Source organism: Mchenga conophoros, linkage group LG18, assembly GCF_057382185.1.
Source record: "Mchenga conophoros isolate Kocher_MC1m ecotype Shallow Benthic linkage group LG18, M_conophoros_male_GT1.1, whole genome shotgun sequence".
NCBI classification, from domain to species: Eukaryota; Metazoa; Chordata; class Actinopteri; order Cichliformes; family Cichlidae; genus Mchenga; species Mchenga conophoros.
Genome location: NC_140543.1, coordinates 3,637,806 through 3,665,751, shown reverse-complemented (window position 1 = coordinate 3,665,751; position 27,946 = coordinate 3,637,806). Strand labels below are relative to the sequence as shown.

At 43.8% G+C, this 27,946-nt stretch overlaps 2 protein-coding genes across 9 annotated transcripts in view; one reads left to right on the top strand and one right to left on the bottom strand.

Moving 5' to 3' along the window:
• Positions 1-6,426, top strand: part of efr3a (EFR3 homolog A (S. cerevisiae)) — a 134,509-nt gene extending 128,083 nt beyond the window's left edge. For all 5 annotated transcript variants that reach the window (XM_085255996.1, XM_085255994.1, XM_085255995.1 and 2 more), the window contains one exon: positions 122-6,426. In XM_085255996.1, coding sequence (XP_085112122.1) covers positions 122-227 — 106 coding nt within the window. In that variant the 3' untranslated portion in view covers positions 228-6,426. The remainder of the gene's footprint in view (positions 1-121) is intronic.
• On the bottom strand, positions 6,420-27,946 carry oc90 (otoconin 90). Of its 4 annotated transcripts, none has more exons than XM_085255989.1 (22): positions 27,913-27,946; positions 26,206-26,257; positions 25,543-25,596; positions 24,479-24,653; positions 22,933-23,042; positions 22,561-22,692; positions 22,282-22,362; positions 20,583-20,630; positions 19,798-19,863; positions 19,014-19,109; positions 18,854-18,931; positions 18,581-18,670; positions 17,117-17,326; positions 16,395-16,508; positions 16,201-16,275; positions 12,571-12,735; positions 10,794-11,060; positions 8,896-8,994; positions 8,640-8,811; positions 8,315-8,421; positions 7,413-7,677; positions 6,420-6,997 (listed from the first exon to the last, which is right to left on the bottom strand). In XM_085255989.1, exons 2-22 carry the CDS (start codon positions 26,246-26,248, stop codon positions 6,679-6,681), a joined length of 2,766 nt encoding a protein of 921 aa, XP_085112115.1. In that variant the 5' UTR covers positions 26,249-26,257; positions 27,913-27,946; the 3' UTR covers positions 6,420-6,678. The 4 variants fall into 4 exon arrangements, with proteins under 4 accessions (XP_085112115.1, XP_085112116.1, XP_085112117.1 ...); XM_085255990.1 differs by having other exon boundaries at positions 8,640-8,814; positions 16,404-16,508; XM_085255991.1 differs by lacking the exon at positions 12,571-12,735 and having other exon boundaries at positions 8,640-8,814; positions 16,404-16,508.

Here is a 27,946-nt window from a genome sequence, read left to right as displayed (position 1 = left end):
GCCTAATAATCAGGTTAATCAGGTGGTTTTTGCTTCCTAAAGGTTACATTTGTGCACGTCTGCCAAACCAAAACCAGTTTTTCCTTCTAATTTAACATCTTGTTTCACGCCCCGTCACCAGGCCTCCTCCCAGCCCGTCCGGAGTGGTTTCCATCTCAGCGGGACACACCCAGCATCAGTCCGTCCCCGTCTACGAGATGAAGTTTCCAGACCTGTGTGTCTACTGAACGCACACATCCACAAACCAGCTCACACGCAACATTGAAAATGCACAGAAAGAACAACACACTCACATCTGCACTCCAGTCTCCTCTGTTCAGGTGGCCGGGATGCCGTCAGGGACGAAGTTTAAATCCTGTTTCCCGACTTGACTCAAACCTGCTTTAATCCACGCTGCTCTGATTGGTTACACTTTGTTTCCTGACTCGCGTCCCTGAAGCCAAACTGAACTTTTGAGTCACCAAGAACAAAAAACAACAAGAAAACCCATAAACTGCTTCCACTCTGAGGTTTTAGTGTATTTCTGCTGAATCAGACGTTGCTTCTCTGTTCCAGTCCAGCCAAAGCTTCACTCCTTGTACATACGCTCTTAAAAAAGCAGCGTGAGGCTCACAAACGCAGCTCCTGCCTCCTAACAACTATCTGTCTCTTGTCAGTAGCCGTCGGTGCCGTCACTGATTAGTAGGAATGTGCAATATACATATATATATATATATCTATATTAGCCGTCAGCTATGAAAACTGAAATTACCTAAGTGGTGGTAGAAAGCAGTTTAGTTTCAGGCTCGCTGCTCCTCAGCTCTTCGCTCTAATCTTCAGTCTTTGCTGTTTAAGATAAAAGTGTGTCACAAATGACTCCAACAACCAGCTGAGTTCTTATAAATAAATTCAATGACAGCAATACTCGAACTGCTTGGCAGCGACACTCTAAAGCTGAAGAGTCGACGTTTGGACGAGTAGAAATGGGCTCGCTCGTGTTTGGTGATGACGTGATTGTTTCTGAGAGGCGTGAGTCTGTAAGAGGAAGGTCAAGAGGAGTGTTCATGTCCATCAGCTCCCACCTGAGACTCTATAAAAGATGGACATAGTCAGTGTGGTGTCAATTTAGTGGGGAGCTTTGACATTGGATTACCAAATGGTGGAACTAAGACTGTATACTCCACTAGTACTACTAGTACAGTAGCCACAGGTGGACAAAATCCGAGACATCAGCGTCTGGTTTTGAGCTCCACATTTGGAGCCTCAGTGTTGAGGTTTTCGATGATGTCATAATGTAGTCACATGATCAGAGCAACCATGTCTCCTGTATCCAGATGAATTATCAAAAAAACATTTTTTTTAGGATGTAGTCATGTTTATTTCTGCTGAAAGCTTCAACACGAGAGTCTGAGGACTGTCTCACTGCTGGAGTCGCCCTCAGGTGGCCGTGAAAGGAACTGCAGTCTTTGGTGCTTCCATATTGGCAGCTTAATGTTACAGTAATGAGGACGTGATTTATAAAATGAAACTACAATCTGAGCTCAGTGTTTACTGACGTCTAAACGCAAGAAGGCCTTTGGGTCTTATTGTCAAAGAGTTCAAACCTTTCAGATATGGAAGCTACATCCATCTTTAATATACAGTCTGTGGCTTTGACGATGGTCCTTAGAGAAGTTGTTGTAAAGTTTGTGTAAAGTTCTTGTGGCGGGGCTGATGATTTTAGAAAGGACTCTAAACTTCCTCTATTAAAAATTTGGGGTTAATATTCTCAGAGATTGCAGTGAAAATATCACAAAAAAATACAAATGTAGCATCTTTTAAAGAGTTGAAGTTTATTCCTCAAGTATGAAGCAGTGCAGTTATGATCACAGTTACAGGCCTGTGTGTAAGTAAAATTAAAGCTACGCGCTCTTTGTTTGTAATATTTCCTGATATGAGGGGGAGCTGCAGGCAGCGTGTTGGCTGCAGATGAATCTGATCCAGCTCCTTGACTTTGCGCTGTAGTCCCTGCGCACGCCTGCTTTCCATGAACGAATCAGCCGCCTCACAGCTTTGTTGGCAGCCTTAAAAAAAACAAAAAAACAAAGCTGTTTCATTGCCAAACACAGAAGTTTGATTTTAAAACGTCTCAATCTAAAAAGGCTGTTGTTCGTATCCCGTGAGGAGCCATATGGTGGAGCTTTTCATTCCAAAACGAAGCGACCGGCAGCATCAAAGTTAACCTCCCCGCTGAACGCATTAATATTAATATCCATCCTCAGCCCCGGCGATACAAAGCACTGACATTTTGGAGGATTTAATCATCCTTGCATTTTCAACAGTTATCACAGGGCCGTGATTTATTTCCAAAACAGGTTACAGGAGGCGCTCTGGGAACGAGCTGTGATCTGTAATAGCAGATGGTTATCAGTGTTTTCCTCTGATCTGAGCTCAGCGTGGGAAGAAAATCCCTCCAGTTGGAGGAAGATACCTGCTGCCTCTGTTTGGTGCGAGCAGCTGTTGGAGGCTGAAGGTCGGCGCTTCCTTTCACTCAGAGCTGATTGGTGTGTTCGGCTCGTCGGCGAAGGAGAAATGAGTTTCTCGAGCGCTGGTTGTGTTTCTGAATGAGAGATGCTGGCTAAGCTGGAAGTCTGTGTTTGGCATCACCAACACGAGCCTCACAAATCTGAGAAACTTTGTTAGTAAATGTGTGTTTTTCAGCATCGGGTCGAGGCCAAGCAGTTTGTGAATGTTTGATCTGGATACGTGACAAGTGGTGCGACTGTCCCGATCACATCGCAGCGTCACATCTGTACAGTTGAGCCCGTGCAGCTGTTTGGACGTGGATGCTTTAATGTGCAAGGCCAGGGTCACGAAAGCTGCAGGACATGAAGCAGAAGAAATTCAGAAATGAAACGTTGGCTGCTCACGGAAAGTCGACATAAATACTGATGCCAAATTTTTAGGGATTCTTTTTCTTCTTTGCTTATATTGTAATTTTTTTGTATTGAATATTGCAGAACGTTGCGTTGTGATCCCGTCGTTATGGTGAATTACTCTATACTCCACTTCCTCTGTGGAGCCAGCAAAGCTACAACAAAAACAAAAATTTAAGATTTCAATTGATTTCCCATCAGTTCTTCTTCTGCAGATGGAATTTTAAAGCTTCTCAGGTGTGCTCGGGTACCTTCTTGTTTTTTTAAACATGGTCAGTGACCCAGGTCTGGGGTAGTGTCCACTTTAACATTCGGGTGTGCCAAACAGACTAACTTTAAAAGTTAGAGCAACTTATTATAGAATTTCGACTGCCAGTGGAGGTGGAGAAAAGAAGCTGATTGGCACATGATGTCAAACAATGTTACCTAGGTGGTTGCCTAGGGAATCTGATAGCCACAAGTAACCAGCTGTCACCATGGGCAACAAAGCGATGCACTGATGGTTGGATTGTGTGTCTGGGTACAAACTTACTACAGGCTTTTAAAAGTTCCCGACCAGCATCAAGGTGATAAACGTGACCCTTACCTTGCACATCAAAGCAGTCCCACTTTACTTTCCTTTACCTTCACGGTTGCTGACCGTTCATCTTCTCCGATTGCCGCTTATGTATCGATAACCAGCAACAGGGTGGGTTTGACCTCTTAACATCCATCGGGCACCAGCGACCCGGTCAGGGTTTTGTTGTAGCCAAACGCCAAAAAGGCACATTTTTGAGAAATTGAAAGGTCTTAAGGTCTTTAACCAAACCCTAACCGGATATAATCCAGTGGCTGTTTGGAGGTGAAATCTTCTGTTCTATAAGTATTACATGTCTAATCATTGTACTGTGTGAAACGTAGGTTACAGAGGACTTTTTACTGGAAACGATGAGCAGAGCAGCCTGAACAAGCGAAAAGTCTCTTGCTGGTTTTTTTTTCTGTGCAAATCTACGCAACATAATGTCTTAGCTTTAAACTCTCGTGCTTTAACATCGTAGAATCATAGCTTTTAAAAAACATGCATTATATGAACTAACTGCATGGCTCTTTAACTTCAGTCATCGTCGTTGACCCTCCGAGGGACGGGACTGGGATCAAAGGCTGAAACTAAATCTAAACGAGCTCTTTAACAGCCGGATCCTGAAGTTGGGCTTTAGAGAAAAGTCGGGTTTAGATGTGGCTGGAATACATGATATCTTCCTCTCATGAATGTGTCGTCGCAGCAGCATATATATACATATATATCATATATTTTTGTACATTTTATGCATCACGTATCATTACATTGTTGCCTAGCAGAGATTTTAGAGGTTGGGAGATTTCTTCTAAGACGAGGACAAAATGCTGAATTCTTTATACTCGTGTACTTTTTTGTTGTTTACCTCGATGGTTCAGGTTTCAGCGGGATGTTGCAGTGTGGGGGAGATGGTCTCGTTTTTATTTTTTCAACTGTAGATTCTATTATACCATTTCAAAAATAATGAAAAATGAATGAATATTATATGTAGAGCCAGATGTTGGTTATTTTTGGATAAAGGAGTAAATCAGTGCAATCTGCTAATGTTAAGATCCAGATTTATTTTTCTCTAAGTGGCGGCTCAGGCTCAACCTTCAGACCTGAAACTCTCAGATGGTCTCGGTTGAAGAATCGGCTCCAGATTCACTAAAATCATTTAAAATTGGGTCCACAATAGTCGGAAAACTGTATTCCCATATGTGACCTCGTTCCTGACTATGCTTACAAGTTCCTCCTACGTTTGAAGACCATCTCTTGGTGTTCTTCTCCTGGAAAACTCCTGTAATCTGCATAAGCCTCAAACGTTGGTTTTTCTGTTAATCAAGATTTCCGGTTGTCCCAATTCCACCTTCAATTTGCCAGAGGTCGGATGAATGTCCTACAAGAATTATACTGGGAAAAAAGTCCTCTGCTTTTCCCAGATTTAGTCAGAAGAAGCACAAAAAGATGGGTGGGGGTTGCAAAGCGGCTTGCAGATGCTGCTTCAGCCTGTAGGCTGGTTCAGTGGACTAGTTCAGGAGCTCGGCGTCGTGTCTGAATTAATGCTAAACTTATTGACAGGAAATAACGGCTACAAGGGATCGTAGCCAAGCGCTTGACATTAATTCCGACTTTTAATTTTGATTCAACGGCACCAGCATTTCCACAGATTACTTTAAAACTCGTATCTCAGTCAAATCCGATGTTCACTGGAATTAAACGCTCACGGATCTGATTGGAAGTTTGTTTTTTCGTATACACGTTCATCGGTAGCGATATCAGTAAAGCCGTCTAAACCTCCATGAAGACGTTACAGGACATAACTAAACGATCGTGTTTGTGGGAGGAGCTCACCTTCAGACGGGTTTTGTGAATCTGGATCTGAGTCTGTGTTTCTGAGCCGAAACGTTTAAGACCGGCTGATGTGAAGTCTGTAAATGATGTCGGAGCAGTCGGTCTGCGAACGAGCCGCTCTGCTACTTTTGATAAATGTTCAACCGATTCAGCTCAAGCAATCATTCAAATAGTACCAGCTGATGTATTAATGAACTTTAAAGTAAAAATGCTGAACAGTTAATAACCGTTACGGTAAAATATGATGTTGTGTTTGCACTTTGATCACTGTGTACCTGGTACTATAGCAGAAATAAATCGGCACCGATGTGTGTTTGGTACAAACAGATCTTAGAAGTATTTTTGATGAAATGATCTCTGTGGAGCTGTGAAAAGTTTCCCTCCTGATTGGTGATCTGAGTCCTAAAACTAAGACAAAAGAAGAGAGCAGAATATTCACATGAACTCTTCACCTTTCAAGATGGATTTTTTTCCAGCTGTAAAATGTCAAGAACAAAAAAAAAAAGCTTCCGATGTTCTTTTTTATGTTTCTGATGCATTTTTGTGCCAGTTTTAGAGATTAAAGGCGTCGCGTCCGTGTTCACAGTGACAAACTTGCTATAGCTCGGCTTTGTTTCAATCACACTGATGGTTTTAACCACTAGATGGCGCTGAGGCTCCCGCTGCTGCTTCACGCGTTCACCTTCATTGTTGTTTTGGTGCATTTCTTTCAACTTTTCATCTCAATGACAAAACTACAGCTACGTGACCTCAGCTGCTTCTGGAGCCTCAAGTGGACATAAGAAGAACTGCACTTTTCCCAAACCTGGATTTGCTGTTTGCACAAAGCTCCAGTGAGTCAGGAAGTATCTGAGTTTAGATTATCTTGTCACGTTTGATTAATTTGGTCTTAGAAATTCAAAGGGACTTCCTGAAACATCTCAGTTCCCAATCACGTGGAACAGAGAAAAGCAGGAAACGTAAGAAGCTGGAAGTAGTTTCATGTTTTATTTTCCATTTTGATTCATCGACTGAGCAAAAGCATAAAGCGTTCAGTGCACATTATTTCTGTGAAGCTCGGCAGCAGCAGAGCCTCAGCGCTTCATTACAAAGCCTCTATTGAAATAGAAAAATGTGCATTGAGATTAAAGTGTTTCTATCAAAGCTGTTGAGTTGTTGTGTCTTTATTACTGTCGGCTCTCTGAACCAATCAGAGGAAGATCCCAGAGAGGCGTGTTTGCCGTCATTTATTCAACAGATTCATTTCATGTGTTTAAAAAAAATCAAAGTAAATAAACTGATTTTCTTCTTTTTTGAATCAAAGATGTCAGAAAACATTGAGTCCAGCTTGTGACACAGCAAGGCCCCAAAATGACTTCACATCACGACTGTCACAGAGAAGGAATTCTTTAGCTTCTATTTTTCCTCCTCCTCTTTCTCCGTTTCCTCCTCTTCCTCTTCTTCTTTTCCATCTTTCTCCTCCTCCTCCTCTTCTTCTCCACCCTCTTGTTCTTCCTCCTCTCTGTCTCCCGGTTGCTGCCCCTGGCCCTGCCCTGCACTCGGCCTCGGGTTCTGGGTTTGAACCCCGCTGAGTGTCGGTCGCTCCCCGCTCTCCTCACTGGAGGCAGCAGGAGAAGGAGGGGGAGAGAGAGGAGGAGGAGGATGTGTCAGGTCTCCGGGTGATCCAGCAGAAGGAGTCGACTTCTCGGCGTCCTTCAGGTGGGAGCTGTCATGGCTGCAGAGAGAGATTTGTTTTTAATTTCATGTTGTTTGTGTTGTGATATTAGAATATAAAATTAGGACCTTACTGCATGAAAAAAAAATTAAAATTATCTATATAATTTTCTTTATTAACAAAAACAGTGAGATCTTCATTTTGTGGCTCTCTGACGTTAGCGTCTGCAAATCTGTTTTTAAATGATGTAAAAGTGGAAACAAAGTAGCAGCTGAAAGATCAAAGGATCTGATAATCAGCACGGCACTGACGGGACGAACTTTGTGTCGGTGTTTGTTGAAGCTCCATTCGATTACATGGAAATATTCAATAACGCTTTATTCCAAATGTTGTTAATTTGTCATCTTCGTAGTTGTTTGAATCATCACTTTCGCACACGTTTACCTGCTTTTCCTGCTGTAAATAAAAAGCTCACCTGTGAGGAGGTTGCAGAGGTGGAGGTGTGTTCGCAGCCATGTCCTCCTCACTGCTGGCGTCCCCGACCTCCATGTCCGACTCCTCGCTGGACTGGGGGGAGACCCTCAGAGGTTTGGGGGGTCTGCTGGCTCGGCGGCAGGGGGGCGTCGACCCGTGGCACTGCGGCGCCGGCAGGCTGTGGTTAAAGTGTGCGGCCGCCATGCACTCTGCTGTGGTTTTGTCGCATACACACTGTAGTTTGTCGCACACAGTGACCCCCTGACCTGAGCAGAGTGAGGAGGGATCAGATGGAGAGGCCAACAAGCGCTTTAGAGGTCTAGGAAGTCAAATATGATGATGAGCTTTTTTAAAAAACAACATCATACTGCAAATCCAGGCTGTCGTAAGGCTGCTGTACCTGGAGGCACAGCAGCCTTATGACAGCTGACCATTACCCTGGAAGCAAGGAGAGCTACCACCTCGCTCCTCCCTTCACGTCTGGTAACAACGCTCAAGATGCCAGACAAGCCGAGCTGACTACACACATCATCAGGTCCCATCAGCTCTAATTTATACTGGAGGGGAAAATAACTCATGGCTCTCCAGGGATTTGGTAATACCCGTCTGATCTGCTAGCAAAGAAATTAATTATAGCTAAATGTTGGATACACCAACAGAAGCTCAGTATAACGTTTCATAAACAAAAAACACGAGCTTTTCAGAAAACATGCATCTGCAGGAAGACCAGAGAACCTCCCTACAGTGGAAATCATTTCTCACGAGATTTAGGTGAACCGTGTTTTTTCTTCCTCTGTGGCAGCTGCAGGTTAAATGTTTACATTAATATGAGAATCAGGTGTGAAACTGATCTGATGTCAGCAGTGCAGCAGACTTGGGTTTCGAGGGATTTGCCGTACTCACATCGTGGTTTTGCGTTCTCACAGGAGATCTGAGCGTTGAGCTTCCTCTCCGGCCTGCAGCCCATCGAGCTGATCTGCTTCAGGCAGCAATGATGGAAGAAGCAGCACCTGATGGAGACCAGCAGGAGTCAGTCATCAGGGTCTCTGCAGCACTCGCACACTTAAACTTTGGACCATAACACCATGAAAGTATGAAGGATGTGAAAAGCAGCAGATGTATTTGTGCGCTGATAACTATCGCGCTGTTTTGGAGAATCGGGTAACCCTGACGCAGCTGTGGGCGTCTTCATGGACAGTCCCGATCCTTATTCCTCGACACAGCTCACCTGTCCAGCTGATCCAGAGGCTGACCGCCGCCCTCCTGTCCACAGTAGCAGCCGTACATCTCGTACTCGTGTGGGCAGCGTCCCGTCAGGCAGTGGAGCATCTCCCCCAGCGCCGGCATCTCCCGCCTGGACTGACCGTCGCTGGCGTACACGCTGAAGGAGCGACTGCATTCTGCTGGGAGGATGCAAAGATCTCAGCTCAGCCATCAGTGAAGAGCTCCACTCAGACTTTGGAAGTGCAGCTATCCGTGGTTACCTTTGGTGTCTGGCTGCAGGTCGATGTCAGTCAGCCCAACAGACTCCAGCAGGGACCAGGCGAAGAACGGCACCGCCCTCCTCCGAGGAGCGAACCAGTCTGCCAACAGAGAAACGGTACATTTAAAGAAGCGTGACCTCCAAGCAGCGGCCGCGAGCTTCAGAAGAGGATGAAGAAGCACTGCACGAATACAGAGTCAAAGATGGTTGACATTTACATGGATCTGTGGAACTTAAGTGCAGTGAAAAAATACAGAAATAAATTTCAACCGCAACTCCCGGTTTGATGATCAGGTGAGGAGCACTGTTCCACATTTAAAGCGTTGTAGCTAATGGTTGGTCCGTAATGGATGAAGCTCCACCCAATGCGTTACCATCCCCTCACATGTCAGCCAGCAGGATCCTCAATCGTTCATCTACTTTGTTGTAATTTTGCCAGTTTACAAATCACTAAACTTTATTGATACTCAATCGTCTCTAGGTGCTACTACACTCCTAATCATCTTGTTTGGAGGGCCTTAAAGACATCTGCAAGAATTAAAGACTTCACAGTATAAAAAGGTGTTCCCATCGCCTGGCATGGATCCACTGATGTGATTTTTTTAAAAGCCACATTTACAGGGCTGCAGGACCTGGCACTAAAGGTTCTGGAGGAAATTGGCTTGAGACGGCTCCACCAAACTGTCATCTGATGAAAATATCTGCTGTTTGAAGAGTGAGCAACTCAAGCTGAGCTAGAACGGAGCTGTACATTTGTGCAATACCAGTTTTTACCATAAGATGGCGCAGTGAGTCCACGCGTCCCACTGACACTATAAAACAGGGACGTAGCTATGGTAACATCACCCGATTGTTTCGGAGACTCAAGATAAGCGTTCGCACCATCTTGTTGAGGAGCAGCGGGTCTGCCAGTTGAACCGAATGCTCATTGGCTAATGACTTGTGCCAATGAAAATGCAGTTTGACACTACAGCTAATCCTCCATTTATTTATTTATTTATTTTTTTAATGCAACTGAGATTTACTAAATTTATTTGCAAAAACATGACCCAGAATGAGTGACGTGCAGCTACACCGTCGCCATCTGGTGGCCTCCACATAGATGCAGGTTTAAGGTACTTTTGCCTCGGCTTAATTTTTCTGACCTGGAGCTACGTCCATATTTTATACTGTTTAACCCTGCAGTCATTTACAAACACTCTTCTTTGATGGCGTCCTGGTAAAAGGAAATGAGCATATAGCGCTAATAAGAAATATCAGCAGAGTAACGACACACCTGCTTGTAAAACGCTGCCCATTTCTGCGTTTTTGTACTTAAAATTTCAAATATTAGATTCAAAGTTGGGAGTTTCGGTTTTAATTTTCCTTTTTATTGTGACTATTCTTCTACATTTATTGAACAGCTTCTGCACAGCAGTCTGTTAACATGTCTTTTCCACAGAGTTAAAAACAATGTTTTTCCTGTTTTATACCTCTGAGCTTAAGAAACCAGTGTTTCAGCAAGTGTAATCTAAAAAAGCCTCATTCTTAACCCCATCAGCACTTAGACGTTTGCTGTGTGTTCGTGTGTTTGCTCCTTTGGGGATCTTTCTCTTCCTATTTCGCAGCTTAGACCTCGATATTATTAAAATAACGTTTATTGTTCCTGTCAGTTATGAGCCTGGCTGTCATTACAGGTCACAGATTACTTAATTTAACTTCCATAACCCTTTGAAACATAATTAACTTTATTGAACCCCTGAGAGAAAAATGCTTAATTTATTCATTTCATCTGAATTTTCATTTAACCTGTCGAGTCAGAGAAGAACGAAGAGGTCAGACAGGAGAAAGGCAGAAGGCCTCCTGATGGGGAAAATGTTGCATTTTATGACGTTTAACCAGCATCTGGTCAGACGTTACCGTCCGAGTCTTTCTCCCGCGAGTCGTCCTCCTCTCCTCCTTCCACACTCGGAGGTTTGACCGTCATTGTTCCGGTCTTTTCCTCGGATCCAGCCTCGGCGGTGGAGTGTGGCGGAGGTTTTAAAACCGCTGCTGTTGTGCTTCGGGTGTGGACCTCCCACCGCGGTGTGACGGAGGTGGCCGGTCTCCTCTGTGTCGTCTCTGCGATGGTTCTCACTGTAGCCGCTGATGAAGATGTGGTTGATGCAGATGTTGGGAGCGTTTCACCTGAAACGACAGAACGGTAGCTGTCAGCTTTCTGCAGGAATCCCATCGTGCAGGTTGACTCACTGAGACTTTGAGGAGCACGGCCCCTCACTGTGAGAACGTGATTAAAAGTCTGCCCTCGCATTCGGACAGTCACAGGTTTCAGCTCCACACAGTGCCTCTGCATGCACATGTAATGCTGCTGCTGCTGTACAGGAAGCTACTCTCACATTCCCATAATTCCACTCTGCTACCAGGCCTGATTTGGTCGATCTCACATTCAGGGTCATCTCCTCGTGCACCTCTGGTCTGTGGTGGCTGTCTTTAGATCTCTCCACAGACGTCCCGTTAGATTCTTTTTACTCGTACCTCTTTGAAAATGCTGAAACTACTCCAGTCTGTCAAAAAGCTCATCCTTCTCTCACCTGCAGCAGATGGCCCCGCCCCTCCCTGACCCTGGTTCTGTCCGAGGTTTCTTCCTGTTAAAAGGGAGTTTTTCCTTCCCACTGTCGCCAAAGTGCTTGCCTTGGGGTGACTGTTGTTGTGATTTGGCGCTATATAAATAACATTGAATTGAATCGAAAATCCTTCTATTGTTTTTTTATTTGGGGGAGGAGGACAAAGTTGTCACCAGTCACCAGTTCAGGTCATCAGTTTTACCCTGGAAAATGATTTAATGGCGTACGGTGAAACTTGCATTGGCCTGGTCTCACTGAGAAGATGGTAAACAGAACACAGACAGCTGAGGTTTTTCACTTTCTGATCTCGTATATCAGATTGTATAAATAAAACTATAAATGTTTAAAGCCACACAAACTGAAGTCCATCTCCTTTAGTGGGTGGCGGTAGGAATCTGAATTACTCAAACAAGCCTTAGATCCCTCCTGTAAAGTCAGCAATCCAGCTACCCACTGCACCCATGGTGTCACAGTTTGTAATGTAACGCAAAGGGTTGTTTTTTTTGTTTTGTTTTTTTTAAAGAAACAGAAAATGTAGAGTCCAGTAAATGAGCCTAAGAGGTTAAAGGCGAGGGCTTACTTTAGAATAAATAAGTCTAAACTTTGACTGGCAGTTACCCTGATGGATAAAGTTAAACACTTCTAGCTAAACTGGAAGCTGTCAGTCTGAATCCACCGCAGAATCCGTCTTTAATGGGAAACTTGGAAGTCTCCTTCAGTGGACCGCCCGCTGTTCTGGGATGAAAGCACAACTTTCAAAACTGTAAATCTAAAAACAAACAAAAACTATTTTTGTGTTGAAATGCAACAGAACAAAAAGAAATGTGAGAAAACGTGCTGTGAAGATCACCCCGGAGGCTTTGTGGCTCCCCTCGCTTCATTTAAATATTCCTCACCCATCTCTGATGAGCCGGCTCAAGCAGACTCCTGCAGATTGAAGTGATCCTGACATTTCATGACACGGATGCAAATTTCAAAGACTGTGCAAACATGTCATTAAATTCTCACACCCACAGGTCGGCTTAAATGCTAATTCATCCCCATCGGGGCAGGGCGAGCTGGGCCTTTCTCACCTTGACTCTGAAGACTGAAAGCAGCAGCAGGAGGAAGAGGAAGAGGAGGTGTGGCATCTTCCTCTGATGAGTCGTCAGGAGGGGTGGTGGTTCTCGCTGGTTTGGTTTGTGGGAGCGAGCTGCTGGTTGAGGCCTGTGTTGTGACTCTGGTTGTGATCTGTGGGCCTGGGAAGCAGGTCAGAGTGAGGAGTCCCTCCCTAATCAGCCCTCCTGACCACTTACAATAAACTGAGAGAGGGAACATCGACTCCTGCTTCAAACTCCAGCAGAGGCTGATGTCTGAGCCTTCACATGAAATTCTGCGACTGAGCCGGTCAGGTGAGCAGAGCGACCACGAGGATGCTCAGAATGTTTTTTTTATTTCCCATCATCACCCACCGGCTTACTGTAATGCTTTGTTCTCTTACTGAGGAGAGAGATCACCTGGACAGCAGCTGAAATAAGAAACCAACCACGCTGTGGCGCTGACACGTGTGCACGAAGGTCTGTTTGTTATCGTAGTAAAAATGTAGCTTTGACTTTGTTTTTGGTTATTCAGCCTGTAACATGAAGCAGCGTGATTAATGAAGCCGTAATGTTGTGAAACATGCAGGAAACACTGATTTTGAACTTTGTTTTGGGGCAAAGTTGACAAAACGGTGAATAAGTTTAGTAATTACAGCTTTTATGTTCTCTGTACTCAGTGATCTGTGCCTCGTTCTGCCACAGACTTTTTTATTTTTGTCACCAAGTGCTGCTCATTGTTGAGTTATCAGGTTTATTTCCATGATATTTTCAGGTCTGTACCTTACAATATTAAACTAGATGACAGTTTTATACACATTAAAAGCCAGAAAGTCTGTCGCTCAGTAGGTGATGCAGCTTTGCACTTTCTGACTCTGTGGAAAAAGATTCAGGGGAGAAAATAGCTGAACAACAAAGAGTACACTGTGGGGGGAGCAGGAGCTTTTTTTCCTTCAATGAGTCGCTTTAAAGGCTGTGGGTGAATATGCTGGTGACGGGGTCAGCTGGCCTCTGCTGCCGTCTCAATAATTGCTGTGTTCACTTTCAGTCTAATAAAAGGAGGATTTTTTGGGAAGCTGCAGGGAGCTCGCACTGCTCGCTGTGATATACACAGATGTGTATGCTGACAGCTTGCTGTGTTGTTACATTGTGAATATTTGTCTCTGATATTAAAGTTCAACTGCACCTGCGGTTGGACCGAGCACTTCTGGCATGTTAAAATAACATCGTTTATGTTTGTCTGCACGAGCAAAGGACAAACTTTTGTGCCAAAACTTAAATATTTTTGCAAATGCAATCATCAGTGTCGCTTATTTTAATGATCTTCTGTTGAAGGTAAACCTTTCACCACCAGAGGGCAGCGTTTTAAAGATGATTAGATGTGTTTTTGTGCGTGCACTAATGTTTTGATCCCTGCCTCTGTCTTCACCAGACACTTTGCACCATCTTGTGGTTCACACTGGTATTACACTAATGTACAGCCCAGCTTTAGTTCAGCTTCAGCTGACATCTCTTTAACGAAGGACACAAACGTTTTGGACAAAGTCCTGCTGTTTGGGGTTTTTTTTATATTCTGTTCGCTTGTAGTTTTTAAAATACCCAAAAAGCGCCTTTACATTTACTTTGTCAGGTTGAAGTTGAATTATTCTGTAAATGTTACAGTGGCAGCAGTAATAAGACACCAGGCTTCAACATGAAAACCCTCCACGCTGATTCTTTTCCCCACAAATTGCACCTCGACTAAACCACACTGGCTGTTTCCCATCTCACTAGTTCTCCTGAAATTGTAAAGAATGTACATGTTTGTTAGTAGGAGGCTGATGTTTGAGAAAAATTGCTGGAAACTGGGGAAGTTTCACCAGGAATGAGGACTAGAAATGTGGAAACAGCCAAACTGAGAAAATCGGTAGCTCTGTAGAGCACGTAGCCCTTTCCTATCTGCAGCTGCCTGATATCGGTCATCTCATCCAGCCCTCTGCTAGAAAGCCAAAGAGCAAACATCCTTGAATGTTTCGCTGTACATTAAGGTCAGATTTTTCCTCCTCCGAAAGTTTCTGTAATGAAATGCCTGCTTGTTGCTAAAGAAAAACAAGCTGACCTTCAGCGGGCCTCGGAGAGCTCGTCTCCTCTCTGACACCTCCCTCCCCTCTCTCCTGTGAAGCTGGAGGTGGTGCTGGTGTTAATGTGAAGCTGACACCTCCTCCACCTTCTGAAGAGCGCACAACACAAAGGCTGTCAGAAGTGAGACGTTAATGCAATCCACTTGATTAACGCCGGCATTAAAGAAAAGAGCTGGAATTGGTCTTTTTTTCTTTTTCTTCTTGAAATTAAAAATATACCCGGTGATTTCTGAGCGAGCGAGGCCCCTCAGACACCTGTCAAAGCCTCGCTGCGTAATTGCAGACGCCGAGGAGAGGAAAATAACCACTTCAATAGTTACATGTTTTTTACCCGGCAGCGGGGTTGTGACACTCGATCAAACCATTTGGCAGCTCTCGGTGTGTTTGTGAAGCAGCGGCGAGGAAAGAGTCTAAATCCGAATCACGTCTCTTTTATTTGAAGGACAAAGACTCCCGGTGAAGTGCCTGCGTCGATTAGAGTCACACCTTACTCCTCTGTGTTGTACAACTTAAAAACCCACAAAGGAGTCGCACAGACTCATTTTATTACATGAAAAGACAAACTGTATTTAAAAGATGGAAGCAGCCACTGTGACATGGCTTACTGATTTCTGGACTCTGGCCTCACTGTTAGCATTCTGAAAAACTGCAGATTTTCATAACAAGTCACCATAATTGAATATGATGGTGGTTGCTAATGTCAACAGCTAAAGCTAACTAGCTCGATTGATAAGCATAAACTGTAAACTTTCACCTTCCCTGTACATGTGCAATGGTTTAAACCATTCATAGAGACCAAAACCATTTCTGCAGCAGCATGTTAATATGTTTATTTCTGCTGTATATGTCAGTCTACAGCGACTGACACAATTTTGGAGCCTGCCTCAAGTGGACATTAGAGGAACTGCAGCTTTTGTTTTTTTTGCTTAGGCTTCATTTTTCAGCATAAATATGTCATAGTTTGTCAAATACCAGGGGGTACTACTCCATCCTGTTATACGTCGCAGTACGCAGGACAGAATATCCTTCCTGGCCATCCTTATAGCGAGAGGGCCAAAGTTTAATATTATGACAAAATTGTACGTACCATTTTTATAGACCGTGCATGTTGATATAACAGTTGATATAACTTCATAAGGGAAGCTGCAGAATAGCTCAAAGGAAAAATATGCAGTTTAGAACGAAGCAGCTAAAAATGAAGCAAATGTCAAAAACTGCAGTTCCTCTAGTGGCCACTTGAGGCTCCAACAGTGAGTCAGTCTGCATGTTCACAATAAGAAATAAAGATGTTCACAGCTTGATACAGTAAACAGTTTTGGTTTAAACAGTTGAATTCCTCCTAACTGCACAGAGGGCTGTACAGGTACCACTTCCTGTTAAAAGGAAGCTCTTTCTCCCCACTGCAGCCAAATGCTGCTCCTAGATGACTGTCTGTCTCGTAGTCTGATAATTGTTGGCAGTGGCACTTTATAAAGCTGATATTTCTGTCCCCCTGTGACAAACTGACCTGTGTGAGGAGTTTTCCTTGGGGCTGACGGTGTTGCTGCTGTTGTCATTGTTGTAGTTTTGAGCACATCAAAGACTGAGGATGAAGAAAAGAAACATGAATATTCAAACTTCCCAATGAGTCCAACTGAAGTCTTTTGGGACTCACAAAGGCCTGATTTATTCTTTAGTTCCCGTCATACAGTATGAACTCACAGTGCTCACCAGACTCTTGCTCCTCTTCATTGTCCTCCTCCTCTTTCCCATTTCCTTCCTCCTCAGATGACTCAGAGGGACTCGTGGTGGTTGTTGTTGAGGCTAAGATTAAACCTGTTAATAAGGAGGCAAAAGAGCTTCATTTCAGTGCTTTATTTGACTTCTGGTGCTAAGACAGAGTCTCACACAAGCTCAGACAAGGGCAAAATACAACAATCTCAATCCAGCCAGTAACTACAAAGAAAAATACCCAAACAATCCAGAGTCACAGGAATTCAGAAAAATAAAACTACATAAATAAACCAAACTACTTGACAGCTGGTTAAAAATTCATCATGCTGTGCTGATTTTTTCCATTGTGAATGAATCTCCTGTCTCCATAAACATGTTTTGAGGGGTCATCATGGCTGTGCACCGGGCCTACGAGAGCTCTGCAGACTGTTGTACATGTGTACCGCCACCAGAGGGCAGTGTCATGGACAAACAACTAAAGCTCTTGAAATAATTAAAGATACAAATGTTTGGAACAATCTTTGGTTTGGCTTCATTGTAACTTTCTCATATGGACAATCTAATCTTCAACTCTCTGGGGGTGAGGGCGGTGCCACCTTAAGCCCCTGCTTTGACCACACCCCTGTCCTTTTAATTCTTTTTGCATCATCTATAATTTGAGATTAAAAAAAAATCAACACATCATAAAAGGATAAGTATTTCTTCATCACCTGTCTCGGCTGATTCTTCCACGGCTGCTGATGTCAGCTCTCTGGGAGTTGTAGGAGGAGTGGGAGGAGTCGATGGTAAAATGTGACCGAGCGGCGCTGATGCTCCCGTTTGATTCACCTGTGCGTTTTCAGTGGCGGAGCTCAGTGAAGAAGTCAGCTCGGATTCTGCTTCAGTTGGCGTCTCTTTGCCATGAAAGCGCAAACCTGAATCTGCAAGAGATAAAATTATAACGTCATCACATCACAGATACTCTGTCTGTATTTTTGAAGTCCTGTCTCACTTCTCTTGCCTTCGGTGTGCCACAAGGTTCCGTTTTGGTGCCTTTGCAGTTTCTATCCTGTTGTTTCTGCTCCCTCTTCTGCACATTTTGACACTTTTAAGAACATTTCTTGTCACTGCTCTGCAGATGAGGTTCAGCTCTGTTTCTTTTAAACCCCAAGAGGTTTCTAACCTGCAGATCTTGCTGAGACGCTATTAAAATAGAGGGTTCAGTCATTTTCCCCCACTTGTGAAGAGAAAACAGAAACAGTGTCTTCTTGCTACATTTGCTGAATCTTCTTTTAGGAATCTTAATTTCCTGAAAAAGGAACATTTAATCTTAATTTTTGACTCACCTTTCAAACAAAAAGTAACTTTAGAGTCCACTTTAAGATTCTGATTTCGACATTTATCACCAGCGTACAGTACGCCAGCAGGTCCCTGAGGTCATGTGATCAGGGCCTACTGGCTGTACAGCGTATGAGGCTGGGAACTAAAACAGGAGGAGGGTTTGCATCAGTCCACAGGCTTTTCTTGAAATCAGTGGTCTCTTTTAAAAGCAGCTAAAAACTTCTTTTTAAACTTGCTTGTGGGGTAACTTCATCACAGACCCAGTTGGAACAAACACACTTGTGAAAAATAAGACTCTGGTGTTTAATCAGGTTTCAGAGCTCCCTGTGGGCTGTGGGGCTGGAAGCTGCCCACAGGTGTGGAAGGAGGTGGCCTTGAGGGGGGAAATCAGCCACTTTTAATCAGTTATGCTTTTATGATTATTAGTGATCTGTATTGTAACTGCACCTTGCATAAATACTTTAGTTTTGTTGCACACAAACAAAGTCAGAGACACTAATATCCATTTAAAGTTTGACTGGATGAAGTTGCAAGTTTCACTTTGGAGTACCACAAAAGAGAGATTATGATTAATAATATTTCTGCACATAAAAAGCCAGTTTAACGAAGGTTTTTCTGGCTCCAACTTGCACCCGAGAAAGTTTCCTTTCTTTTTTCTTCTGTCCACAGACGAGGACATGTTCCTCATTTAGAAAATCTTTTATGAATTAGACGCCGGATGAATCACTGCTCAGTTATGGGATCATATAAAGCACACCGCATCATTGAAATAAAAAGAGCTGCTTTATATTAAGCCCGAGGCGGACGTTTGTATTTATCAGTCGTGATCGAGACGCCGAGTGTTTCTGGCTCACCCCGGCTGATTGCTGGAGGATTGTGGGTCATCTGATCCCCATTTATCTCTTCCTGCTCGAGTGCTTCCTCTGCGGCGCTCTCATTCAGATCTGTAAAAGCAGGAAACGTCTGAGCCAAGTGAGTCATCGAGCAGCAGGAGTCGAACAGCGGGGAAATTATTTCTGCTGTTTTGGAAGCTGTCCGCCGGTCAGCATCTAGCAAATGTAATCTGCTAGAAAAGTACTAGAGAGAGGATGGAGGGGAGACGGTGAGGTAACCGAGGTAACCGTTACCTTTAGAGATATAACTCAGGTGTGTCATCTCTGCCTCTTCCACCTCTGCTGCACCTCCTGCACCTTCCTCAAGCTCCTCTGGAAAAATGAGAAATATTAGGATAACACGCAGATGGTGCCGAGTTAAACCTGTGGCCCGAGGGCCAATTAGAGGTCATACCAGCAGGCATCAGCGGCGCTGGAGTGCTGAGGTTGTACTCCATGGCCTCGGTGTCACTCTGGTTATCCACCCTGCCTGTTGTTGGTGGGTCCATCCCTGCTGAGGAGACAGTCACAGTTCATTCATCTGTCTGGGATGCAGGTAGATGTTTTCTGGCTTTATTTAATGTGTGAGTCTCATTTTTCTTTATTTACTGAATGAAATGTTCACACTGAGGCTTTAAAAGTGTGGACACCAAAAGGCAACGAAGGCTGGCGCCATCACTGAAATAGAATATCAAGAATATCAAGGCTTAATGTTTTCTGCGTCTGTCTTAGAACGACAGACTGATGGGTGCATGTAGCTGCCTGCTAAGCTTCACGCTTTACTAACCGGAGCGACTAAACTGAACCTCGTAACCGTGTTCGTGCTATTTTTAGGCGATTAGTTCTCACACATCAGATCATGATCTGATTTCATGATCAAAATTGTTGTTTTCCTCTTGGTTAAAGACCAAAACAAGCTTCATTAGGAGCTTCTGATTGTAGACGTCTGACCTTTAAATGGCAGTGAGTAAAAGCTACCATCAGACTACATTGTTAAATCTGTTTTTATCAGAAAAGGAAATCTGTTTCCACTCCATTAATTCTTAAAGGAAGTGGAGGGAGGTCCATTTTATGAGCACTCCGAGTTCAAGGCTGGAAGCATCTTAAAACTCTCCAAAACCTGAAATTTCACTTTGTTCTGCTCTGGAGACGTGCAGAGTTGTAGAAAGTAAAGCGAAGCATAAAAACAGGAGTTTTACCTGCTGGCAGGAAGGACGAGCTGGAGAAATTAAAGCTTTCTGAGGTGTTTTCTGCTGGGAGAACATCTGCAGAGACACAGGAGAAGTTCAGCCTCTCCACACAAATATACACTCGAACAAAGCAGAGAGAAGGAAACACATTAATGCGCTAACGTGATGCTTCATATCTCAGTTTGGATTTGTGTCGGCAGGATCAACGTGAGCCCAATATTCTCTCTTTTATGTCCTTTGTGATCAGAAACTTAGTCCAAGGATGTAAGCACTGCTTTACAGATATGTGTAACGTATGGACCTCGACGTGCTCCTGATCCTGTTCAGTTCAATCTGCTCCTGACATCAAAGTAACAGATAAAGTGAATTCGAGCTGATCTCGAGTTTAAACAGAGTGGGTTCAGTTTCAGACAGATCTCAGGTTGACGTGCGTGACAGGCCGTCCTCAGGTTTAAAAAAACCTCCCTCCCTTTAATAACATCCTTCACTTCAGATTCTCCTGATTCTGAGGCGGCGAGCAGCTCGGCTCGACGTGACATCTCTATCTGGACACATGGATGAAAGGAGGTCTGAACAATCACTGGTTTCTTTCTCTTTTAGCTGGATGTGGGCAGGAAGCTGCAGCTTAAACATCCAGAGGTCCTTGTTTTAATTGGCTGAGGTGTGACTCAGCCGTCTGCGTTTCTGCCCAATCAATCGTTTCCTGTGATGCGACATCGCCGACCCGCTCAGAAAGTGACGCGCCGTCTCAGGAACGCTGATCGTGGCGCCCCCGGAGTTTCACACAGACTTACCTGCTGCTCTGAAGACTTCACCTGTGTCCTCGATGCCGCCGAGCAGCTCTGAAACACACGGTCAAACTAATGAGAAACTCAGACTGCTGTTAGCTGCGAGCTCTGTCAGACACACCGGAGAAAGGCAGGACTAATGAGCTCACTGCTAAAATTTATTAAATCAGCCTCGCTCAGAAGGACAGCGAGGCCGAACGTACAGCAAGAGTCATGAAGAAAGATCTTCAAAGAGAGCAGAAGTTTTTCTCCTCACAGCATCAACGATTCATCCGGCTTTACGTCAAGAGACAGAAACACTGAGACCAAAGATCCACAGACGGAGTGGAAAAGTTCTCCAAAATGTTCTGAGACCAAATTAAAAATCTGTCGGAAACGAAGAAATCAGTCTAAAGGAACCTGTGCCACACTAAGCCTGGATGTTTCTGAAAACAAAGTAACCAGCTGAAACCCAGCACATAACCACGTCTTAGCAAATAAAACCAGTGAAACCAGAATGAAACAAGTTTGTAAACAAGATAAAAAAAACAACAATCTTACCTTTAATTTTATCAAAGATCAGAAACAGAAAAAGCAAGAAGGCCTACGTGAATGTCACAGAGATAGTAACACGTTACTGTAAGGGATTACTATTGCAAAAAAAGTAATTCGATTACTGTTACTTTCCTGTAAGCACGCTGTGTTACTATGTTACTAAGCTGTGATTTTGTTTGTGAGAGTGTCTCATGACGATGATGTAAGCGCGTGCGACGACCGCGGTAACAGCTGTGTGCAGATCAACAATGGATAACATGGAGTGCAGGAGAGAGTGCGACCGTGCAGCCTTTAAAGCGTGGAAGTAATCACATTACTTTGAGTTTAATTCCGTAAAAAGTGACAAAAACATTAGTATCCGCTGTTCACTGTGTGGGAAGAAAACTTCTTTCTACAGAGAAAAAATAAACTTCAAATCTGAGCAACACCGAGCACGCTGCCACGGGAATGTGACACTCACAGATCCCCCCACTGACATGACCGCTGTGGGCAAACCTGCACCAAATAAACAGCAGCACACTCAGAATTAAAATATTTATTTTACTGTTCTTTTTACTTGCAACAGTTGTTGTTTTTACAGTCAGGCTTCACCATTTCATATCAGGATTTATGTGAAGGCGCACTGAAGCACAGAGCCCGGCTTCACTGCTGTCGTGTTACGACCATCTCCGACTGCAGTTTTAGGATTCAGATCGAGCCGATTTTAAACCAAGTCTGGAAGTTTGATGCATGTTAAAGAACTGTCTGAAATTTGAAATAATAATAATAAAAAAGGTCTGAGGTTACGTCCAAGGAAAAGTGTTAAACACAAACCTAAACCAGGTTTTAAATGTAAAAATAACTCCGCTGGAAACGAGTCAAACAGCCGGATTGTGAGTCTGGGTCTAACTGTGTGGGTGTGCAGAGGAGCTGCTCCTAAAAGAACACCAGACTTAATTGGATGCATCCATGTTTCTCTTTGCTCGCCTGGTGACTGAAAACTGTCTGCGGTACCTCGATTTACTTTAAGTGGCTCAAACAGTTTCCACAGTGAGTTTGCAGGACATCGATTCTTCTTTTCTCTCCTTTTACAGACTCAAACTGAGGCTTCACCCACAGTGTGTTCAGTATTTTATTGCACTGAAGACCCGTTTGCACACGATTTATGTCTTTGGAGTTATTTTTATATTACCTGTATTGATCAGTGATTTTGATCCACTCTCCTCCTCGTCCTCCACAGCACGAGTCATGGATTTGGTCCCATTTTGCCAAACTGGTGCCATTAAAGAGAGCCAGATTTATTTTCTTGCTTGTAATGCAGATGTACAGAAAGACGCAGTGGTTTCAGGAACACTGAAGGAAGCTGAATATATATGTTCCTTATAAAACATGAGTGAAGTGACTAAACATCCAAAGGAACCAAAGACCGTAGCCAGATGTTGGCTCTGGAGACGACTTCGCTTCGTCTCACCTGTTTGATTTGTAGCTGAGCAGGACGTGTCGGCGAGGCCTCTCAGCGATGAGTTGTACGGGCTCTGAGTCATGCAGTCGATGGCGGCCCGGTCACATTCACAGAACCTCTGCTGGCACAAATCAGCAGCATCTTCAAGACAGAAAGAGCCACATTGGTACACTGTACTAGTGCCACAGGCTTTATTTACTCTGCTGTGTTACTCTGTCGGAGTCACTTTTGTATCGCTTCTTTTCACTTTGTACAAACTCCTCGTGTGAAAACGATCAACTTTGGTTCCACTGTGAGTAAAACTTGTTTTTTGTTGGCAGCGAAAGTCTTGTGATGGTTCCCAGTGTGAAAGCAAACAAGCACAAATAAACTAAGTCTCACCACAGCTGGTGTTTGCAGCTGCCGCACAGCTGAAGTTGTACGGGGCAAGCGGCAGCTCCTGCCTGCAGGGGGCAGCGTTCTGGTAACACAGCCGGTGAGCCTCGCAGCACCTGTAGACGGAAACCGGGAAAAAGAAGAAATGATGAATAACATGACGAGAGTCCGATCGATACGCGAAACACCACCTGCTCAGTGCAGGGGTGCTTCCTGCACGTGCCTTTCACAGTAAAAGCTCTTCACATATACACTTACAGCTGGTGTTTGCAGATACGTAGAGGAATATAGTGGCTTATTATAAAAGTACATCAAAGCAATCGAGTCTGGGATTAAAACAAAAGTCTTTGCCTTTTTTTTTTTTTTTATCTGAGAAATAGTCATAATTATTTTCATATAAACATGTTTTCTACGATATGGCACAGAAACAGAGGCTACATGTTCTTTATCAAGTACAGTGATTAGCTTCACAGAGATGAAGGAGCTAATTTTGTAACCCATGAATAAAAAAAGTGACTTCAGCTGTAAATGTAACATTAAAAAGAAAAAGAAGTCATAATATTTATTAATTATTAATTCAGCTCTGAGCTCACAGCTATTTTGACCAAATTTAGTATTTTGTACAGAACTTTATTATGTAGATAACATATCCACCTTTCCCTGACTGGTAGCTCCTCCCCTTCCCTGTTGCAGGGGCGGAGCTACAATAATAAAGTGCTTTGTCATCCCTAAATGGGACACAATATACGCATTTCTATCTCCATATTTTTATTCCTTTACTATGTGAGGGCAGCTTTGCATGATTCACAGTTTATAATCATCCTTATTTATTTACCCTGGGCCTTACTACAGCGACTCGACTAATGCTCTGTTAGAAACAAGCCCCTCCTCCTTTAGTCCAACCCTTCCTTTTCAGTGACGTTTCTTCTGATTGGCTGCCCCAGCAAGTGGGTGTGGCTTCTGTATCATCATATAGCATCATACAGATCCAGGTTAGAAAAAAAGTGTCTAAAACTGAGTGTTTAGTTTAGCCTGCAGTTTTTGACTTGCTGAAGATTTCTAGGTTAGTTTTAGCTAAAGTTAACCTTTCTACTGCTAAAGGTTAACTTTAGCTAAAGCTTTAGCTAAAGTTAACCTTTCTACTGCTAAAGGTTAGCTAAAGGTTAGCTTTAACAGTTGAAAACGGTGGAAAGTCTCTCAAAAAATTTTCAACCATCCCCGAGTTGCTTTTTCCTCTTCTTGATGACTTTGACAGACCTTTAAGGTGTTCAGCCTGAGAGATGTACTACAGTAAGTACATGGTTTCATTTATTATTCCAGTCCACCCTAAAGCTATTGTCTCTTGATTTTGACATTTCCTGTACTGTAACTCCTGTGAGGGATTCCAGCATAATGAATAATATTTTCCATGGGAATGGGAGGACTGGTCAGCGAAGACTCTCCCAGCCCGCTTCACACCTGCCTGCCTCCAGCCTCTGAATTCAATTTTGCCGTATTTTAAATTCAGCAGCTGCTGTAACCGCAGTCCCGCTGCGATCTGAGGCTTACTTACACGTCCAGAGCATCCACGGGGTTTCCAGCTGCCACATATCTGCAGGAGCAGCCATAATCTTCCAGGTCACGTGGGCAAATCCCCGTCGCACAGTGCAGCTTCGACACAAAGCTCAGCATGGAGGGGAAGTTATCGAAGACCGAGTGTATCCAGGTGAAGCGCAACCCGAGACAATCTGCAGGAAGAGACGACGGAAGGTGAATGAACAAACGCGCCGAGGCTGCGAGAAGATCGAACCTGCAGAGCTTCTGTAAACTTTGAGGTGGAGAGCAGAGCGATTTAATCATAGATAATCCTGTTTGCAGGTGACTCGAGTCCAGAGAAGCACACAGGGTGGAAGATTCTTTGGACTGCAGGTCTCCACATGCAGGTACAGTGAAGATTAAGACCATAGGAGGCAATGAACATCAAAGCCTCTCGACCTCGATGTCAACAACGGCCCACAACGCCACAGAAAGTCTACGACTGTTGTTTGAGCTATCCAAGTTGAGAACACTGGTGCTGCTGTAGATCCATGAAGGTTTAGGAAATTTACACAACGCAGCTTCGAGTCCGTACCTTTATCACTACAATTAAGTCTCATGTTGTAACACCGAAGACTCAGCAAAACTCAGCTGGAAAAAACAAAGTCCTGAGTCCATACTTCATTTAAAGATGCAGCACAGGGGTCCACATGTGAGGACGAGACTGATCATAAAGCAGACATGTCACCATCAATGTCTATTTTATAAAGAAATGCATGACACAAATGACCACAAACAGCCTAACGCCAGCCTGGTGCTCAGCAGGAGGCTGGACTCACTTAAAACTGTGGCAGAGGGGGGCGATGGACTAAAGTAGACCCTCTCTCCGTGGCCTCCTGGGTGGGCACAGGAGCAGCAGATGGCTCCTCTCACTGTACTGTAGATCTGAGTGCTTCGGGAGCTCCTTCATCCCCACAGCAATAAGAGTTTGTAATGCCCTCTGACCCCCTCTCATACACATTCTGCCTCCAGTCCTGTTTTTGTCTATTTTTATCCATCTATCCGTTCATTTTATTACATAATGTTTGCTTCTGTTCTCACCAGTCATGTGATATGCCTCCGGGTCCGGACAGAAGATGGAGCCGGCGGGAAGCGCTGGATAAGGATAAATAAAACAATTAAGGTCATAAATGTAACCTTTAAAACACCAAAGTTAAATCTTTCCACATCAGCACACACAGATGAATAAACTAAAGGAGACATAACGTTTCTGCTCAACCACTAATCTGACACAAAGATTTATTCATGCTTTGAAGGCATTTCTGACTCTTTAGTAGTTAATAAATGATTGGTAAATTATCCTTATCATAATCTTTGAGTCAGCAGGTAAAACTATATGTATGTATATCGGGGCGACCGTGGTTCAGGGGGTTGGGAAGCTCATCTTGTAACCGGAAGGTTGCCGGTTCAATCCCCAGCTCTGTCTGTCTTGGTCGTTGTGTCCTTGGGCAAGACACTTCACCTACCAACTACTGGTGTTGGCCAGAGGGGCCGATGGCGCGATATGGCAGCCTCGCTTCTGTCAGGGCAGGGCAGCTGTGGCTACAACTGTAGCCTCCACCAGTGTGTGAATGTGAGAGTGAATGAATAGTGGCATTGTAAAGCGCTCTGAGGGTCTAGAAAAGTGCTATATAAATGCAATCCATTATTAGTGTAGAACTAGTAAATGGATCCTATATAATGTGGTTTTACAGAGGGACTCACCGTTTGGAAGAGCAGACAGCAGAAACATATACATCAGGAACATGACTCGTACCTGCGTTCAGATGGAGAAAGCTTTTTTTCATATTCAACTTCCTGTCGGGTGCACAAGCTCATCATATCAGACCAAATCCGATCAGGCTTACCTGTCTGATCAGGCTTACCTGTCGCTCCTGCGTTTCTAAAAGCTACCATGCTCCTCACCTGTGGAACCAGCTCCCAGTGTGGGTTTGGGCGACAGACCCTCTCTCTACTTTTAAGAATAGACTTCGAACTTTCCTTTTTGATGAAGATTATAGTTAAAAATGCTGTTTCTGTTGTATGGACATAATTTTAATCTTTACTGAAGACAACATCAAACATAAAGAAGAAAATCACGTGAAAAATGGTTTCAGTGACCCAAGGTAATCCCACCAATCTGTTACAGTCATATCACCGCAGCAAATGTGCCAGCTTTAGATCACATTCACAGTGCAAACCTGGTAAACTATCAAGGTGTGTGTTTGATGATCATAATCAATAATCAAAATCGAGGTAAAATGTTCAATTAATTGTGATTTTCATTTGAGGTCATAGTATTGACCCTGATTTATCCCCTATAGTTTTTCTGCAATAGGCTCCACTATCACTCCCCATGTGTTTATGGATCACTACCTGCTCCCTTAATCCAATTAAATTAAATAAATTCAACATTTAAAAACCAAAAGCTGCAGTCCCTCTTATGTCCACTAGAGGCTGGCTTCAAAAGTGTTTCCAGTGTTCAGAACAGAAATAAACGGCCTGGTTCAAAAACAGTTTCGGTTTCTGTGGGTAGTTTAACCCTTCGTAACACCTGTACCTGTACAGGGTGACATTTATGCCAACCTATTTATTTGGATGCTGGTAAGGTTTAAGTTTAGGGGTGTGGCCACGTTGATTGACAGGTATCACTGGGCACTTGCAGCTGCTAGCTGTGTGCTAGGCCTCACTTACACTACTTTGAATCACTGGACCAGATTTCGCCACCATATTTCAACTGTCGGTGTACTTGTAATGTTGTATAATACATCCAGTAGACTGTTTTATTCCTTTGGTAACCAGCAGATATGGGTCTAGCTAGACACTGCTAGCTAAGCTAGCTAGCATTAGCTGATAAAGTAGCACTCCACTCTGAGGCAAATATGGTCACTTCTCCCTCCAAAATACCAACATTTTAACAACACTGAAGATACAAAACAAATTTGATATTTCATAGTGGGCATCTTTTATATACGGGTATCATACTGAGCATGTGCAGAGTCAGTGTAAGCATCCCAGCTTGTTTCTGGGGAATTTGAGATTACTACACTTATCCCCGATCTTGCTTCCTGAAACAGACTTGAATAAATGGTAAATGTAAATTTCATATTCTGATTTGCATGTTGCTGTAATTCTCTGCAAAACCAGAAGAGGTCACAGTTTGAAGCTTACTGAGCCGCTGCTCTCAGCAGCAACGACGCTGTGATTCCTGCAAACGCTCAAAGGTGAGGATCATCGACCAAAGCACAGCAACAAAGTCATCAGACAGCACCACAGAGGTCACGCGTTTTAACAAATATGTAACATCTGAAAATACTCTGACATCAGCCATTACAGCGCTGACTCCTACACAAAAACAAGGACGATGACCCTTCTCCACCTTCTCTGCTCAGTACTTCAATGTTTCTAACAGCTTCAAACGGTTCGGCTCACCTGTGGCTCCCGTCTGCTCGATGAGGTGAAGAAG